The 17,713-nt window shown below is 39.1% G+C and overlaps 4 protein-coding genes across 5 annotated transcripts; 3 read left to right on the forward strand and 1 right to left on the reverse strand.

Moving 5' to 3' along the window:
* Window positions 1-52: 52 nt before the first annotated feature.
* LOC124208981 (citron Rho-interacting kinase-like) lies at window positions 53-7,476 on the reverse strand. The gene is made up of 14 exons (XM_046606850.1): window positions 7,336-7,476; window positions 6,889-7,117; window positions 6,643-6,818; window positions 6,455-6,556; window positions 6,107-6,383; window positions 5,169-6,040; window positions 4,653-5,102; window positions 3,950-4,591; window positions 3,691-3,876; window positions 3,415-3,615; window positions 2,426-3,355; window positions 1,981-2,352; window positions 877-1,907; window positions 53-802 (listed from the first exon to the last, which is right to left on the reverse strand). Exons 2-14 carry the CDS (start codon window positions 7,094-7,096, stop codon window positions 241-243), a joined length of 6,009 nt encoding a protein of 2,002 aa, XP_046462806.1. The 5' UTR covers window positions 7,097-7,117; window positions 7,336-7,476; the 3' UTR covers window positions 53-240.
* A 148-nt stretch (window positions 7,477-7,624) lies between these two features.
* LOC124208986 (proteasome subunit alpha type-4-like) lies at window positions 7,625-8,881 on the forward strand. Its single transcript, XM_046606857.1, has 5 exons — window positions 7,625-7,762; window positions 7,826-7,868; window positions 7,950-8,009; window positions 8,079-8,503; window positions 8,567-8,881. Exons 1-5 carry the CDS (start codon window positions 7,760-7,762, stop codon window positions 8,807-8,809), a joined length of 774 nt encoding a protein of 257 aa, XP_046462813.1. The 5' UTR covers window positions 7,625-7,759; the 3' UTR covers window positions 8,810-8,881.
* A 797-nt stretch (window positions 8,882-9,678) lies between these two features.
* Window positions 9,679-10,759, forward strand: LOC124208987 (DNA-directed RNA polymerase II subunit RPB1-like). Its single transcript, XM_046606858.1, has 2 exons — window positions 9,679-9,790; window positions 9,912-10,759. Exons 1-2 carry the CDS (start codon window positions 9,770-9,772, stop codon window positions 10,548-10,550), a joined length of 660 nt encoding a protein of 219 aa, XP_046462814.1. The 5' UTR covers window positions 9,679-9,769; the 3' UTR covers window positions 10,551-10,759.
* A 1,453-nt stretch (window positions 10,760-12,212) lies between these two features.
* Window positions 12,213-16,691, forward strand: LOC124208982 (vacuolar protein sorting-associated protein 16 homolog). Of its 2 annotated transcripts, XM_046606852.1 has the most exons (14): window positions 12,213-12,531; window positions 12,600-12,637; window positions 12,702-12,772; window positions 12,930-12,984; window positions 13,547-13,701; window positions 13,775-13,837; window positions 13,898-14,108; window positions 14,174-14,386; window positions 14,463-14,779; window positions 14,841-15,400; window positions 15,466-15,778; window positions 15,843-16,090; window positions 16,160-16,256; window positions 16,316-16,691. In XM_046606852.1, the coding sequence occupies exons 1-14, from the start codon at window positions 12,380-12,382 to the stop codon at window positions 16,577-16,579; spliced, it is 2,757 nt and encodes a 918-aa protein (XP_046462808.1). In that variant the 5' UTR covers window positions 12,213-12,379; the 3' UTR covers window positions 16,580-16,691. The 2 variants fall into 2 exon arrangements, with proteins under 2 accessions (XP_046462808.1, XP_046462807.1); XM_046606851.1 differs by lacking the exons at window positions 12,213-12,531; window positions 12,600-12,637; window positions 12,702-12,772; window positions 12,930-12,984 and adding an exon at window positions 13,297-13,452 and having other exon boundaries at window positions 13,512-13,701.
* The last annotated feature ends 1,022 nt before the right edge of the window (window positions 16,692-17,713 follow it).

Genomic DNA, 17,713 nt, shown 5'->3' on the forward strand with positions numbered 1-17,713 from the left:
ACGTAGAAATACTACTTGGAATTTAATTTTAAACAAAAAATAGCCATGGCGATTTCATCTGGTCCTTCACTTTTTATTTGAAAGTTACGACACGAATTATTGCGCAGAATAACATGTTTTCTTCAAGTTAGACCAACACCAGAAAACCAGAATACAATTTTATTAAAACAAAAGAAAGTCACACAAGCAAAATGAAATTTGAAAACCCTTACAACCTTCTGTTTACACACGGCACTACTCTCAAAGATCGCTCTCAAATTTCACGCGTTTATTCCTTGTATTAGACTCGGTTGCAGATGGATTTCGTTTGAAGGGCATATTGTTACTTGAACCCCCTATGCTGGAGCATTCAGAAGAGTCGTCTGGCTGGTCAAGGATTTTCGCAATCGACGGTGTGATGCTGAATTCGGAGCCACTAAAGCTAATGTCATCTAGGTGAACTGGCTGGGCTCCTTCAGTTTCTCCGAGAACGACTGGAGCTTCAAGCTGGATGATATCCATCACTTTATTGTCGTTGCTGAAGAAGTAGTTGGAACCTGGTTGTGGTGCTGGTCCCAAGTAACGGGGACTTGGCATTTCGATAAAGACACTGGGTGGAGGAGCAAGGCTCTCTAAACTGATCTCGCTGTCGTTGGGACTCGCAGGTTGTTCGGTTTTCGGTTGCCCCCTGAAAGCAGTTGACGTAAGTCGCATGACTTCCACAGAATTGAAGTGAAGAACAAAGAGATAAGGTCCTCGATAAGCAAACGCCAATGGCAATCGAGTCCATTTGACGTCTTCTTTGCGACTCCTACGTCCATATCTGAAAAATAAAATAGGTTTAACATTACAAAAACTGTGTTGCCAAGTAAGAAAAAAAAAAATATTAAAACGAACCCGTCTACGAAGATTCCAAACTCGTGGTAACACAATAGAAATTCGGTTTCTCCTCTGCGTGACGTCACGTCCAAAATGGCAACGGGGAAACTATGGATTTGCTTCAGACCGAAAACAACATAAGCCAATGAAGCATCGGAGGCATCTAAGAATTCCTCGGCTGCGTAATTGCCCAAATCAACCTCGTAGAAACGGTCGCATCCAACCAATACCGAGTGTTCGGTGAAGTAGATGCAGCTGCACGTTTCCGAGACAATGAGTTCTTTACGCAGGATGAACGCGCTATTGTTGCTGTTCCACTTGAACAGCTTAACGCGATCTTGGGTGGCTGCGCACAGGAAAATTTCATCTTTTTCTAACTTTGAAATGTCAAATAGATGACAGTCTTCGCAATTAGGAACAATTTCAACTTCCAGAGTGGGTTGAGCGCTTTGGATGGTTTCGGCGCAACTCTGTAAAACTCGCAGTTCAGTCAGGACTAGTTGACGTTCGTCGCCAACGATCATTAAGACAGCACTCAGCTTCGGAACCAGGACGATTTGCTGGACGTTGGTGACGCCTTCAATTTTGACTAAATCCTTACGGTTGCCTTGGAGACGGTAGCTAAAGAGACCTTCCTTGGTTCCGATAAGTAGCACACCTTCGCTGATGGGAACGACGCAGTTTACATCGAGGGGATTTTCCAAACGCAAAACTAATTTAGGTTTGCGGTGAGCTTGGATTACCGATTGCCGATTGGATTCTCTTTGAGTTACGGCTTCCAGCGCGCTCACCCAGGCTTTTTTATGTTGGAAACTGAGAGCCAATACCAAGAGGGTACGACCGGGCCAGCAGGTCGTTAGAGGAACAGATTCAACCATGAACATGTAGGGGACGTCTGTTTTGGCAGTAGCGAAGACATCTGACTGCGCAACAGCGCTATGAATGGCCACAGAACTGCCGTCAGTCGGTTGTAAATCAAAACTGTCGGTCGGTTGCATGCTATCTGAAGAAGGTTCGTGATCGTAAATACACAGTTTACTACCGACGAGCTAAAACACAAAACAAAAATAGATTAAGACTTTGAAGAATTACAATAGGAATCATGCGGTCTACGATTAGTACCTTCATAAACTTGCGCTCCCAGCAGGTAGCCTTTCCAGGTTTAGGAATTTTTACCCAGCTTTTCATGTGTAAAGAAGATTCCGTGGGGATTTCACCTTGATGGGTACTTGTTTCTTGACCTAGAACGCTGCCAAAATGCTCGGCTAAGCCAACTGGCAACCCACAAGTGCTGGGCAAATGAGGAGCACATTTAGCGTGCGCAGAAGCGCCGCAATCATTGCAAACGGAAACTTGACGTCCAAAATGAATAGAATCCAAACAAACTGCGCAGTTGGTGGCACGCATAACTATTTGTGATTTCAAACGATGAGGGATGTTGTGATGCATTCGTTGGCTGGCCAATCCGTTGCTGCTTGTTGACGGCGAAGATTGCTAAAAAAAAAGTTAAATATTTGGATTTTAAAAATAAGAATACAGTTATACACTATTGAGAATATGTCAGTACCTGCGTTCCAGGAGATTGAGTCAGTCGGCTCAACGCTCGATGAGGAATACTAGGAGTGGACATTTCACTTCTGAATTTGTCGTTTCCAGCAGTCGGTGTTTTAGTAAGATCCTTAGATGACCTGGAAGACGACTCGCTCTTGACAGTTGCCAATTCGGCTCTGCATTTGTTCAATTGCTCTGTCAGGACACGGCATTGAGTCGTTTTCTTTTCTAGATTGGACTCGAGCTCGCGATATGCCAAAGGGATGCTCGGTTGGTTCTCCTTCTTGTGGGAACCAAAGATCTTGTCGGTGAACGTTGACTTTTTCTTTGGCTGCTCTGCCTTGGTCTGAAGAAAATCAATGAGCTTCGTTTGTTGTGCAATGGTCGAATCGTACTTCAATTCCCGCTCTTTATGCATCACGCGAGTTGTATCGATTTGTGCTTCCAATCGAATGATGTCGTTCTTGTAAGATTCGGCTTTTGAGATCGCCTGTTCAAGTCCTTCGCTTAGAACGACATTTGAATTCTTGACTGAAATCAATTGGGTTCGCAATGCGGACGATTCTTCTTGCAACTTGACATTGTCTTCAGCGAGGATCGCGACCTTTCTTTCCAGGCTGTTGAGTGACATATCGGAATCGGCTAATTGCTGGTCAAGCTCGCCTACTTGTTCATTCAACTGATTAATGGTGGTGGCGTATTCAGAATTTTGCTTTTGAAGTTGGCTGATGCGTGATTCAGTATCAGACTCACAGCTATTGAGTCGCGATTCTACATCGCGGAGTTTGCTTTCAGTGAACAACTTAAGCGACTTTTCTTCGTTAACCTGTTGCTTAGCCTTACGAACTTCTTGTTTGAGACGCTCTACCTCCTGTGAGAGATTAGATTTTTCTTTGTCGAATTCAGCTTGTTTGGTGTCGACCCCTTTGACGATATTATCGAAATCCTATAAACATAAATTAAAATATACATTCTGTAAATAATGATATTAAGATGCACTAGTACTTGAAGTTGTTCATCCATAAGTATCATTGTCTCCTTCAGAATGTTAAGATTTTTTTCGCTTTCTTCAACTTTCTTCTTCTCCTCCTGCAAAAGCTTTTCCATTTCTTTCTTTTCTTCGACAAATCGAGAAATTCTCTCTTCGGCTCTTTGTACTTCAGATTCCAAAGTTGACTTGAGACGATTGTTGATCGACATCTCGTCCTATATAAAAAAAAGTAAAAGCTCATTTAAATAAAAGAAAATCATCCAGGTGATTTCAAGAGAAAGCAAGATTACCTTAACGAACTGAAGTTCCCGACGCAACTCTCTAGCAGCACTTGCGGTTTTGTTGGCCTGTTCCAGGTTTTTCTCGTTATCGGTGAGAGCCTTTTCCTTCTCAGTTAGGAGTTGTTGGATTCCTGTAAGTTCGCTCTTCGTCATTGTTACCTCTTTGCGCATCGATTCGATTTCCTCCTCTTTAGCCTGAAATAAGATTGAAAAAGAAAACGTAAGAATGCAATTAATGTAATTAAAAACAATAGTAAAGTGAAAATACCTTTAATTTCTCTTCCCACAGCTTGGAACCTTCCTTGAGTTTGGAAATTTCGGTTTCGCTGGTCTTATTCTCACGGTTGGCGATACGTAAATCAATTTTAGCGTCCGATAGCTCTTTCTCCTTTTTCCACAAATCGGATTGAGCCTGCCGGGATTTCTCGCGCTCCAGAGTCAAATTTTCGCGGCTTCGTTCGAGTTGTTGTTCCAATTTGGTTACTTGACCTTCCAAAAACAAAATCTTCTGCTTGCTTTCTTCCAATTCAGGTGAAACGGACTGATTGCTTGACAGTGTTGATTCGTGGCTCGATAGCTGAACGACTAAGTCTTGGTTCTTCTGCTCAAGTCGTTCAACAGCTTCTCGCATATCCACAACGATGATCTCATACTTTTGGAGGTGCAATGTCTCTCTATGGGATATCTCTGCAACCTGATTCTGTAGTTCTAACCTCATATCAGCTGCGCTTCGCAAGTCAGCTTCGAGCTGCTTAACCCTACTCTCTAATTCCCCTTCACGGATCGAGAAACTGGTTTCGAAGCCGGTTTTCCATTGAAGAGTATCGTCCAGGCTTCTCTGAAGTTGGTCAGTACGTTCCTTTAATTTCTGACAATCTGTCAAAGTAATCTTTAAACTGCTTTCAAGTTCCTGTTATAAAAAAAAAAAATTTACATAAAAACTAAAATTTTACTTTCATGGAATTATTTACTTTGATGCGATTTTCCTTTTCTTTGATAATTTTCTCTTCTAAGTAAGAAATTTTCTCCAGGTATTCAGATTCTCGCTCATTGGACTGTGAAATCCATTGCCTCTCTTCCGCTTCCAATTGCTTATTGTATTCAGCCTCTGATTTCCGGAAGCCATCTTCTAAGTCTTGGATCTTTTTCATGAGCTCTGATTTAACGGCTCTTTCTCGCTCAAGTTGATGCTGGGTTTGAATCAACGCTTCATTGGATGGTGGTGTTTGTTGTATGCACATGCTGGCGCGCTTTTCTCCCATACGATGGCCCCGAGCGGCAAGTTCTTTGTATTTTTCTGCCTTGGCTTTCAAATTGTCACAGTCTCTCTCGAGTTTTGTAACAGTCTCTAAAGCGGTTTTCAAAAGTTCACATTTTTCATCTGCGAGGTTTTTGGTATCGGAATGAGCTTGTTTCCAAACCTAGAATTTGAATATAAAGTTAAACAGTTACAGTGGACTTACCTTTTGAATCCTTCATTAAATTACCTGAATCTGGTTCTCCATTTCGTTTTCTTTTTTCTTTTCAATTTTCTCCCAGTTCTTTTTCATTTCAGCCACCATCTCGACAACTCTAGCTTCGTTCTCTTTTCGTTGCGACTGTTCCAAGTCTAGAATTCGACGATTGTTGTCAGCATCCCGTTGAGCACGGGCGAGCTGTTTCTCCAAAGTATCACGTTGCTGTTCTAAACGGACAATTTTCTGATCAAGAAGATCTCTATTCCATTGTTTACTCTCATGCTCATGCTGTATCTTTTGTTTTCTGAGCTCAGAGATTTCTTTGGTCTTGGAATTCAATTCAGATTCAAGTTCACCAATCCTCTTTTTGTATTCAATTAATGAAGGTGGTTGCTCAGCTTGACTGACAAGGCTGCCTTCTTTAATGTGAGTGAATCCGATGAAAGGCAAGTTTCTACCGCTACCCAGTTGAGTGTTCTTCAAGTTAATTGTTGAGTGTGGTTTGACGTAGTCGTTGTCAAACTCATCAAAGTTGGAAGTATCGTCTAATCCTGTGATGACTGGAACATAGGGAGGTGATTTCTCGCGTAAGGCGTTCCAATCAATGCTTGCAAAAAACGGATGTTGGATTAACTTCTGATATCCAAGACGTGTTTCGGCAGAGGAAATCAACCCCGAAATTAGACTTGTAAATTCCGGACTGACTACTTTCGTGGGAAACTTGAACGAACTCTTAAAATTCATGATGTTTCCATACGTTGTGGTCATTGTTTCTGCCCCAAATGGCGTTGTTTCATACACCATTTCGTATGCCATAATACCCAATGACCAATAATCGCACTCGATTCCGTAACCACCGGCAAAGTGACCCACGTTGTTCATTGAGAGTAAGATCTCAGGAGCTGTTTAAATAATTAAAGTTAATAAAATGAAGGAATTTAAATACGGAATTCAGCAGATGGTCTTACCTATGTAATCCGGAGTTCCGATAGCAATTTCATTCCGAACAAAGCCGGAAGAATCCAGTTTAGCAGCAGAACCAAAATCTGCCAATTTGATATGGCCAAGTCGATCAAGCAAAACATTTTCTGGCTTAATATCTCTGTGAACGTAGCCCATAGAGTGCAGCGTGTGCAGAGCGAGAACCATCTCTGCCAAGTAAAATCGAGCTTCGTCTTCCGCTAGCATTCCCTCGCGACGATTCAAGAGAGAAAGTAAATCGCCTCCTGGGTGAAATTCCATTACCTGTAGAGAGGCGTGAGAAATCAGTTTATGAAATGGATTACGCTGCACATATTTTCTAAATAAGTCCTTACAAAGTAAAGGTTCTCTTGGTCTTGAAAGGAGCAATGTAAAAACGTCAACCACTCAGACTTTGCCTTTGCCATGATGTCCTTCTCCTCTTCATAAAATGAAATCTAAAGGAAAAGAAAAAAAAACAGAAAGTTAGCACTAATAAATAACACATTAAAACTTAAGGCTAAATTAAAAATTAACTTCTTACACTTTGCTTAGCCAGAGTGTCAGATTTCTTGATGATTTTCATTGCATAGACATCACCAGTCTGCTTCTCCTTGACAAGATGGACTTCCCCAAAATGGCCACGTCCAATCACTTTTTTCAGCTCAAAGTCTGCAACATTGACTCGCAATTTTCTAAGCTTGGTGACAACTGGTTGATCTACACATGCAAAAGTTCAAAATTACAAAACAGAATACTAAGACTTATGAACATTGATTGTTCAACATACATCTGTCCACAAAATTCACTGTGTGAATATCTTTTCTAGTTATGTCAGTACTGCACTCATCATACAGTACCAACAGAGCATCTATGAGCCCATCTTTTGTAAGTTGACGTTGATCCTTGTCTCCATCAAACAGATTTCGCCGCCCCAGTAAAATGTGTTGAAGGAGAGAATTCCTTACACAAATTGGTTCTGTTGAAGGTGTCGTCATCTTCACGACTAGACACGGTTCCTAAAAAATGAAACACATTTACTTTGCATTTCTCAATACAAACACCCCAAACCATCCCAAACAGATTTGTTTCTCAGTTTTGGAGGGAAAAACTTGAAACAAAGAAATGATTTAAATCTTCAAACCAAAATGTTTCCCAGTTAAGCTTCTTGTGATTACATTTTCAGTATTTAAAATTATGATTTGAATAAAAATAAAACATAAAAATGTTTACTTACAAACTTCAAACCGTTTCGCGTCGCACCCTAACGAAATTGTTGACTGTTGAAAATTTACGGATTTTACGAACATTTGATTTGAATAAAATGGTTCCGTGTTGCCAGTTCTGGTATTACATCGAGTGCGGATTCTAAATTTTTGTGTCTGATTAGAATGCGTTACGTATGTAACGAACCTTAAGTAATTAAAATAAAAGAAAATATAATTTGAAAATTCATTTCCATTTCACCTGTTTAACATTTCTCATTTGTTTCCTTCGGAATTTGGGACAAAATAAAAAGAATGGCAACAGCTTTCATGACGAGGAATATTGGGAAAATTGTTGTCTGTCTGTTCTGTCATCCGGCTTTTAGTTTCGTTCAATATTAAAGAGATTAGAGCTCTAAATTATCCTTCGAAACACGTTGTTTTCATTCTTTCATAATGGTAATTTAGTTTTATACGATTAAAATCTCTCCATGCATAAATTTGAATGTTGTCTTAATTTAGGCTCGTCGTTATGATACTCGTACAACCATCTTTTCCCCTGAAGGTATGCGTTAAAAACACTTTTCTATGCCAAAATTGAAATTGCCTATTATATATTGGAAATGTTATGACATTTAACTTATAGGTCGACTTTACCAAGTTGAGTATGCCATGGAAGCCATTGGCCATGCTGGAACTTGCTTAGGTAAGGATTGATACAAACTGATTGTAATTGCAATTTTTCATCTACAAAAAATTGTATGTTACATTGCAGGCATCCTAGCTTCAGATGGTATTGTGTTGGCAGCAGAGAGACGCAACACAAATAAACTCCTTGATGAGGTGTTTTTCTCTGAAAAGATCTATCAACTAAATGCTGATATGGTCTGCAGTGTAGCAGGAATCACATCAGACGCTAATGTTCTTACCAATGAACTTCGTCTCATTTCCCAACGCTACCTTCTTCAATATGGAGAATCTATTCCATGTGAACAACTGGTCTCCTGGCTATGTGATGTCAAACAAGCATACACTCAGTATGGTGGCAAGAGGCCATTTGGAGTATCACTTCTCTATGCAGGATGGGACCATCAGTATGGCTTTCAACTTTATCAGTCAGATCCATCAGGGAACTATGGTGGATGGAAAGCCACATGTATTGGAAATAACAGTGCTGCTGCAGTGTCAATGCTCAAGCAAGTATGTTACAACAAACATAAAAAATGTGTTCATGCAGTCACTAAAGAAAAAATTTTACTTCAGGAATACAAAGAAGGAGAAACTAATCTGGAGGATGCTTTAGCTTTGGCTATTCGTGTGATGAGCAAGACTATGGATGCCACTAAGCTTACTCCGGACAAGCTGGAATTGGCCACTCTTACACGTCACGACAACAAGACTTTTATCAAAGTTCTTCCCGTCGCACAGGTCAAAGCTTTGATTTCAGATCACGAAAAGAAAGAAGCTGCTGAGGCGGCTAAATCAAAACCGACCACCACATCTTAATAATCTTGTTCGTGTATCCCAACTTTGATTATTTTGGATTCTGAGAACTTGGAAGTACACATTTCTGCTATAGCTCATTTATATATTTTTTTATTCACGAGTTAATTGGGTCATTTATTAATTAGTCCGATAGTTTTTATTCGCTTGTTGAATAAAAGTCATTCACTTTTGAATACGACCTATAACTCCTAATAATGAAAACTAAAACAATTTTAAGTTAAGGATCTATATTTGCAAAAAAGATTCTGTTACTTCAGTTCCACATTTTTTAGCCAATAAAAAGCGCACGTGTAATTTAGCAAAGTAGAACATTAGTTCACGCATCTTGTGGAGTCATATTTGTGCCAAAGTCTGTTATATCAGACCTGACAGAAGGGAAGAACAAGAACAGTAAAAATTGCTTACATATTGGTTTCCTTATAGCAATGGTGAGCTCTATGCGGGTTTTAGAAAATAGCGACAACCAAAGCTGACGTGACGTGTTTCAGGGCTGGCTAAAGGCAATTCCGCTTTCTCGATTTGTGATCAACTAGGCTCACAGCGTGACGAATTCTTACTATACAGCTGGTGGATCTGCCGGTTTGGTTAATCGAACTAAAATGCATTCTTTTCACCCCTCTGTGGTTTCTTTTTTTTGCCAATATGAAGATCGATCAACAAGGACGAAAGCCACTATCTTCTGCCGAATGAAAGCCTTAAAGTTATAAGTACGACAGATGCGCCTGTAGCGCAAACCATTAAACCACACAAGATCGCATACGTGAAAGCAGCTCAAAAACGTCACGCAAGCCAAGAAAATGTTGAAGTAGGATTGGCTGTTTCAGTGAGGCGGAGCTTATTCAGTTGAGTATAAATACCTATCGGTATGTGTGTTTTAGTATCATAACCCTCTGACTGCAATACAAATAAGCAGCTCATTCGTCTAGGTAAAACTGAGACATTGAAACTTGTTACTACATCATGAAACGCGGAATTCCCCAGGTAAGCAAAAACAAGGAATTATTTTAACTTACTTGGCTTGCAGATTTTTAAAAATCAAGAAAATTAAAAAATTTTATTCATTCCAGTTTCAACACTTAATTTATATTATTTTTCTTTTTAGTTTCTAGGCCCATTTTTTTTGGTGCTGCTAGCTTTAGCAATCGTCGAGTTCAATGGCAACTTTGCAGCGGAGATTGTAAATGTGAGGGAAATGAAAGTTGAACACAGGTCGGATGACTTTGAAAGCCTAAGAACAGAGACACGTGATCATCACCATGGACATGGACATAGCAATGGTTTTTTCCCATCAAAATCACATAATAAACCAAAAAAACCTAAATCGAGTTACGGAACACCAAGACCTCAATACGGAGCACCCACCAAGTCTTACTATTCGCCCCCAAAAGGAAACTATGAAAGTTCATCTTATAGCAAACCATCTCCAGCCTACAACCCCCCGCCTTACCGTCCTCCAGTCTATTCTTCTCCCAGTTACAGTCCTCCTAGTTACAATCCTCCAGCATATGTTCCTGCATACACAGAACAAGTTCCAGCTTACCAACCACCAGCTTATTCTCCTCCAGCTCCAGCGTATAGCCAACCCTCTTATCCTTTGCCGTCAGAGCCTGAATACCCAGGTTACAAAGTCGCCCCGGAATCATTTAAGGGTGTCGATAAGGCAGTCTCTAATTATGATGATTTTCCAACTTTTGACGAATTCTTTAAAAAAAGCTTAAAATTTGATCAGTTTAAAATCTGAGTATGTTAGAATGTTCCCAGCGCACATGATAGCATATTTAACTTTGCAGTTTTCACTTCAACTTCTTCAACATTTCATTTTGTTAAAACATGTTATCCGAGCTAATCCGTTTCCGCACCGCAACATTTTCACATTTGTCGTTAATTTCACCCGTATTTCAAAAAATTATCTGTACATTGTTGTTTATTGAATAAACATGTGTACACCAATATTCCGTTCAATAAATTTATAAATTGCAAAATATCATTATATATTGTTCGTTCCTAAGGAATGTACGACTTCGCTTGACGATTACTTAGTTTAACCCTAAATAAGTGTCTTCTTAAGAAGAAGGAGGCAAAGAGTCAGACTTCCACTGTCAAAGAAACACAACCAGGTGATTGAACTCACAACAGTTCAACACGCAGAACTATCTCAATTAGCCTCTCGGCCTCTCCACGTCTGCTGCTGACGACCTACTAATTCGAACCTTTATTTGGATTAGTAGGATAAATAATTAATTATTATTATTAATTAAATATTATAATTATCATTATAATTTAGTTGTCTACCCACTTATCACTAGTAAAAAATTCGAAGAAAATTATTTTCGTCTGTTTTTTATGTAAAACTTTAAAAACTAAAAAAACTTTAAACTTTAAAGTTTTTTTTTTTTAATATGGCGCTTCGACGCCATTATGAATCTCGCCTAGCGATTTTCATTTGTTCTTTCAGTCCTCTTCTCTCTTCTGTATCGTCTGCACTGCAGCAGATCTTCTCGTCTACGACTAGATTGTTCATTCTTGGACTTCTCCTTTTCTCCAAATAATTATATTACATAAAACTATTCGCCATGTCTTTGGTCACAACACTTTATAACAATATTCTGCGTCGCTCATCTACGTACGCTTTGGCTATTGTAGCCGGAGCATTCTTTTTTGAACGAGGTTTCGATTTGGCCTCGGAGCACCTTTACAGCGAAATCAACAAAGGGGTGAGTAACAGTTAATTAGAAATGTAAACCCAGTTTGAATGGCTTATTAATTTTCCTTGTTTATTTTTAGAAACTGTGGAAGGACATCAAACACAAGTACGCTCCTGCTGAATGATTTATATCAGGGCAAGGACACTATCTGGATGAAGATCCCCAGCAAGATTATGTTCATTCTCTTTGTGTAGTGGGTTAATAAAATTGTACAAACATTTAGGTTGTATTTTTTGAGCAACTTAAGAGCATAAAATAGATTATTCTTTATTGTAAAATAAATCAGCTATTTTAGGCCTACCTATGCATTCAGATGGGTCATTATAAAGGCTTGAAGAAAATGTATATACCATAAACAAACAGCTGTAAGGTTTGCAAATTTAATAGGAGGACATCAATCTCAGAGTATGATATAAAACTTCATAACAAATTTCATATAAAATTCCAAGTGGAACCCATAATAGCTCTGATACTGGTGAGAATGCATTACAATGCTCTACATCAGGTTCAGTAAAAGGGAACAAATTTGGTAAACTCTTTACATTCATTTAAAGAAACATCAATTAAACCCATTCGATACGTCTATACATCATATTTAAAAAAATCAATGAATATAAAGTAAATAGGTAAAGTTTCATTTTCTATTTATGTTGGGCAAATTGAGCCCAGTTTTGGCTGTCCCCAGAGGCGTTCTCTTACCTGATCAGATGTGGCCATGTATACGGCAACTTGGCAACGTACAGACGCTTCTTGTGCGTTTTGTCTTCAATTTCTTTTTCGATTTGAGAAAGAAGAGGAAATCGAAATTGAATCTGACTACATCTTTTTGATCAAGTAATTCGCTGTAAAATCAAGTAGAAATAAAATGTCGATCGGTGTTCCAATCAAAGTGTTACATGAAGCCGAAGGACACATCATCACCTGTGAAACAAATACCGGTGAAATCTACCGGGGCAAATTGGTCGAAGCTGAAGATAACATGAACTGTCAAATGACAAACATAACTGTTACTTATAGGTAATTTGATTGACAACAGTTTCTTACTTGGCTTTGGCTCATTTTCAAATGATTTATTTGATTCCTAGGGATGGTAGAGTTGCTCAACTGGAAAATGTTTACATTCGTGGATCAAAGATTCGTTTTCTTATACTGCCTGACATGTTAAAAAATGCACCCATGTTTAAAAGACAGGGTGCAAAAGCTGCTAGTTCTGCTGCTGCATCAGGGAGAGGAAAATCTGCCATTCTTAGAGCACAAGGTAAATTTAAACTCTTTGTACATAACTTGTTGAGAGTCCTATATCTGCTATACCATCAATCGAGACCTGTTTATACCTATACCATTCCTGTGACTTGGTCAAGGAGTTGTCATGTTTGGTTGAATGATATTGTGTTAACAAAAAATTTTTCTATCAGCTGCACGTGGGAGAGGAAGAGCTAGAGGTGGAAGTTCAAGAGGCTGGACCCCAGGCGGTGGAGCTCCACCAGGCAGAGGAAGAGCTGCTCCACAATAATTTCCAAAGTTCTCGTCAAGTGTTGAAGAATTCAATACAACCTCTTTTTTTTACACGTGTATACATGTCAGACTTACTGTTGATACAAGTAAAACGAGCTGAATCATATGATCAGCCTTACAGAGATAAAGTGCAGTTGAGTGAGTTTCAGTGACACCTTACATTTATTTTCTGATTTTTTTTCTAGAATACAAATAAATGTGAGTTCATAATATTAATTTTTCATCTCTAATTTTACTGGATAAACTGGATGTTTTTAAACTTGTTGTAACAAACTGCTGTTTTCATCAAAATGGCAATGCCTACAACACTGAATAAGGGGAGGAAAATGCAGACGACTTTTGTTTTGACGTACTAATCAAAATAAAGGAAATGGCTCTATTGACTGCAGATTGGAATCCTCTCGGAAGAGAGGCTTATTACAGGTTATTTCTCAATTTACCAGTAATCTGTGTAGCCCTTAACCTGTTAGTGTTTCTTCCAGAAAATTTGAAATATATTCTATGGAATGGGTTGACCAAATAAATCTTCAGGAATTAAAAGTCTCTGTTGCCCCATCTGGTGGACCTATTGCAGTTGTAAGAGATGAAACAAAATTCACGCCAGTTCAGACTTCGGGCAAACCAATCATTTTTATCTTTTCCCCATCCGGGGAATTGAAATCAACGATTAAAGTAATTTTCTGTATGCATGTCTAGACCCCACTCTTTTACCAATATAATCAACATTTTTGAAAAATTTCTACAGTGGAGTGGTGGGAAGGTTATTGGTTTAGATTGGTCTGCTTCAGAAGAGCTTCTTTGCATCCAGGTAAATCTGCATAACATAGCACACATTGCAAACATAAATAACTTATTTTTGTCTATCTAGGATGATGGTAGTGTATCGATTTATGACATATTTGGGACATACCAAAATTCTTTCCAAATGGGCCAAGAGGCTAAAGAAATGAAGATCATTGATGCTAGGAAATTTGCTACTACAAGTGGCACTGGGCTAGTAGTATTGACTACAAACTTCAGATTTTTTGTTGTAAATAATATAAAAGATCCAAGAATTCGAAGATTTCCAGACATTCCAGGTAAATATTTATCCCTATTTTAAATGTTGATTGAAATAATAATACTATGTGAGAACATGTTTCAGGTGTTAATATTGCCCCTAGCTGCTGGACAGCAATACATGGTGAAGACAGGCAAACTAGGGTTATAGTTGCTAAAGAGAAAGATATTTATCTTCTTGATTACGGTGAGCAGCATGTTGCTCAACGAATGCCCGAGATTTCTCATCACCACCTCTCGATAGTTGCGATTTCTGTATCGCCATGTAACAAATTGGTTGCATTACTAACCGACGCCGGTAAGTAAAATTTATGGTTTACTGTTATTAAGTAATAGTTATTACGACGAGGTAATTTAAACCATTGCATTTAAAGGTGTCATATGGATTGGATCGTCTGATTTTCGAAGAAAGTTCTGCGAACATGATGCCCAGTGTATGTCACCTGCCGTCCAGTTGGTTTGGTGTGGGTCGGGTGCAGTAGTCCTAAATCTAGGATCCGTCCTGTTAGTTCTCTCACCCAACAGGGATAACTTCACCTTAATTTTGGATTCGACTAGTCACGTTTGTCCAGAAATCGACGGATTGCGCATTATTACAAACAGTAGCCACGAATTCTTGCAAAAGGTTCCATTACCTAATCAAGAAATTTTCCGAATCGGATCCATGTCTCCTGGCGCTATTCTCGTCGAGGTCTGTGATTTTTTTATTTTACTCTTTATGTATTTTTTAAAACAACATTCTTTTTCTTCAGGCTTCCAGGGAGTTTCAGAAGCGCTCACATCGGGCCGAAGAGTATATTCGACTTGTAAAGAATCAACTGGAACTAGCCGTAACCCAGTGTATTCAGGCCGCTGGAAACGAGTGGCAGCCCAGCGTTCAAAAAATGTTGCTTCGAGCTGCCCAATTGGGCAAAAGTTTCCTGTTTGACAAAATCGACCCGGAGCTATTTGTCGGAATTTGTCAAACGTTACGGATCTTGAACGCAGTTCGCAATTACAAAATTGCACTACCGCTGACTTTCCAGCAATACGAGCAGATGGGAAAGACAGTTTTACTGAATCGTCTCATACTGCGGCGCCAATACAGCATAGCCATTCAAATATGTCAGTATCTGCAAATGTCGGAAGCTGAGGGCATACCACGCGTATTAACAGAGTGGGCATGTTACAAGATCAAACACGGAGTTGGAAAAATGGATGCTGAACAGCTGGCAAACGAAATTTCTACCAAGCTCGGCACTGGATCTAAAGTCTCGTACAGTAGTATTGCACTTAAAGCAATTGAATGCAAACAAGAAAAATTGGCAATCAGGTATATCCACAAATTCGATTTGCATGAAGTTGTTCGTTTTTTTTTAGATTTTTGTCTCATTTCAGGTTATTGGATTTCGAACACCGAGCATCTAAACAAATTCCACTGCTCCTCAAGCTAGGCCAAGAACCGCAAGCTCTGACTAAAGCTGTGGAAAGTGGTGATCCCAATCTCATCTATAAAGTGCTAGTCGTCATGAAGGAAAACTATTCGGCTGATAAATTTTACATGACCATTCGTCATTATCCTTCTGTAAATGCACTCTACGCCAAATTATGCCGCACTGTTCAGATGGGATCGCTCGAACAAATTTACGAACAAGAAGATAATTTCAACGCTCAAGCGATTCTCAGCGTTAAAGATAGTTACCGGGCTCAGGTTTGTTCCGTAAATACTTGCTTACAATGTTTGTAAATTGTTTAATAATTCTTTGCTATTACAGAAACTTGAGAATAGATCGGCAATGCTCACGACAGCAGTCAAGCAGTACCGACAGGCTAAAGCCGAAATAGCCGCTACTCTGACTGAAGATCAACTTAAATTGCTGAAAATCCAATCAGGTTACGAAACGAAATTTGGGTGTCCGGTTATTGATGTTTCATTAAATGACACTCTCAAACTTCTAATGCGTCGAAGAGATTTGAAAGAAACAGAAGAAATGGTCAAGAAATTCAAAGTTCCTGAACGGAGGTAAGAATTCCATCGTGAATTATTTATAAAGTGAAGTTTTGCTTATTGAATGCATGTGATCACATGTAGATTGTGGTGGCTCAAAGTAACAACTTTCGCTGAAATTGGGGACTGGGTCGAGCTGGAGAAACTAAGCAAAGCAAAGAAATCTCCGATAGGATACGAGGTAAAGAGAAGGTTTACGGGGAAATGGGAATCATATGTTGTTATTTGATTTTCTTTTAGCCTTTCGTCGACGTTTGCCTACAGTTCAACAACATCGCTGAAGCTCAGCGCTACTTACCGAAAGTAGAAGAACATCTTACCATCAAATATTACGTCAAGGCCAAACTGTACACAGAAGCTGCTCAAATCGCTTTTCAGCGTAAGGATACGGAAGCGTTACATTACGTTCAATCCCGCTGCTCCTCTAATCGCGAAGCAGTAGACATGATTAACGCCCTAATCGCCAAATTGGCTAATCCATCAGAAGGCCAGAGCAAACGTTAACGAGATCTTTCACACTATATTTCCTTATCAGAATGTTTCGTCGTCTGAATTTTGACGCAATTCCAAACTCATTTTCATAGGATTTCTTGTCAAATATATACGATTATACTTATATATATTACTATAATTGCTATGGGCGAGTCACGTGAAACTGAAAACAATTTTGGTGGAAAATTGCACTGACCTACTGGAATTGCATGGTTATCGTACGTGAGTGTTTACCTCAATCGAGTGGCGACTCTTACAGAATCAGAAGTGGCCCTGTTCATGAGTACGCGAGTCATAATACTTTGTTTTTATCTATTTTAGAGCCCTCGTGCCCATATTTGGTGTCATAAACTTGTTTTGAAACAAGTCTTATCCAAGGTAACACACGAAAAACACCGTCGTTATTTATTTCGCCCAATAATCTTCAACTGTGCCAAGTTGAACTCGGCGTTTATAACCATGAGATTATTTTTGCCATTATTTGCATATCTCTTTCAGAATAAGTCTTTTATTGAATTGAACAAAATGTGAGAAATATTTCTACATATTATTAAAGTTGAAACAAGTTTTCAACTAAGCTGACACATTTTTTATTATTGAAAAATAACGAGTTCAAGGTGGTGCTAGTGTAACGAAGCCTAGCGCACTTTATATAAGTAGAACCAGTCGCCAAATGAGAAACGGAAAAATTCAGTTTCTTCATTATTCTTGAAAAAATGGACGATAATGAAGATATCGAATACGAAGATGATGAAACAGAAGAATTGGATGTTGAAATGCCAGAAGAACCCGAATATTACATTCACGACGAAAGAGAAAAATGTGTTTGGTGTTTGTGGATTGTATTTCTATTGACGATGGTGGGTGTCGTAATTGGCGTGACGCTCTACATCAACCTAGTCTATTTCCTTATCAAGGATCCGGAGCCAACATTTTCAACCACAGAAATCCTGGATGGCTATCGTTACGACTTTTTCCATGAGCCAAGAACGTTCAACGATACGCAACGCATCTGTTTCAATCGCAACTCTGAAATGATCGTCTTCAACAACACGGAAGAACACTCCCGTTTCAACCAATACGTGGCCGATTATTTCCAACCTTACATCAAGAATCATACGGATCGATGGAAGAGGGTCGGCCTTC

Source organism: Daphnia pulex, chromosome 12, assembly GCF_021134715.1.
Source record: "Daphnia pulex isolate KAP4 chromosome 12, ASM2113471v1".
In the NCBI taxonomy this organism is placed as follows: domain Eukaryota; kingdom Metazoa; phylum Arthropoda; class Branchiopoda; order Diplostraca; family Daphniidae; genus Daphnia; species Daphnia pulex.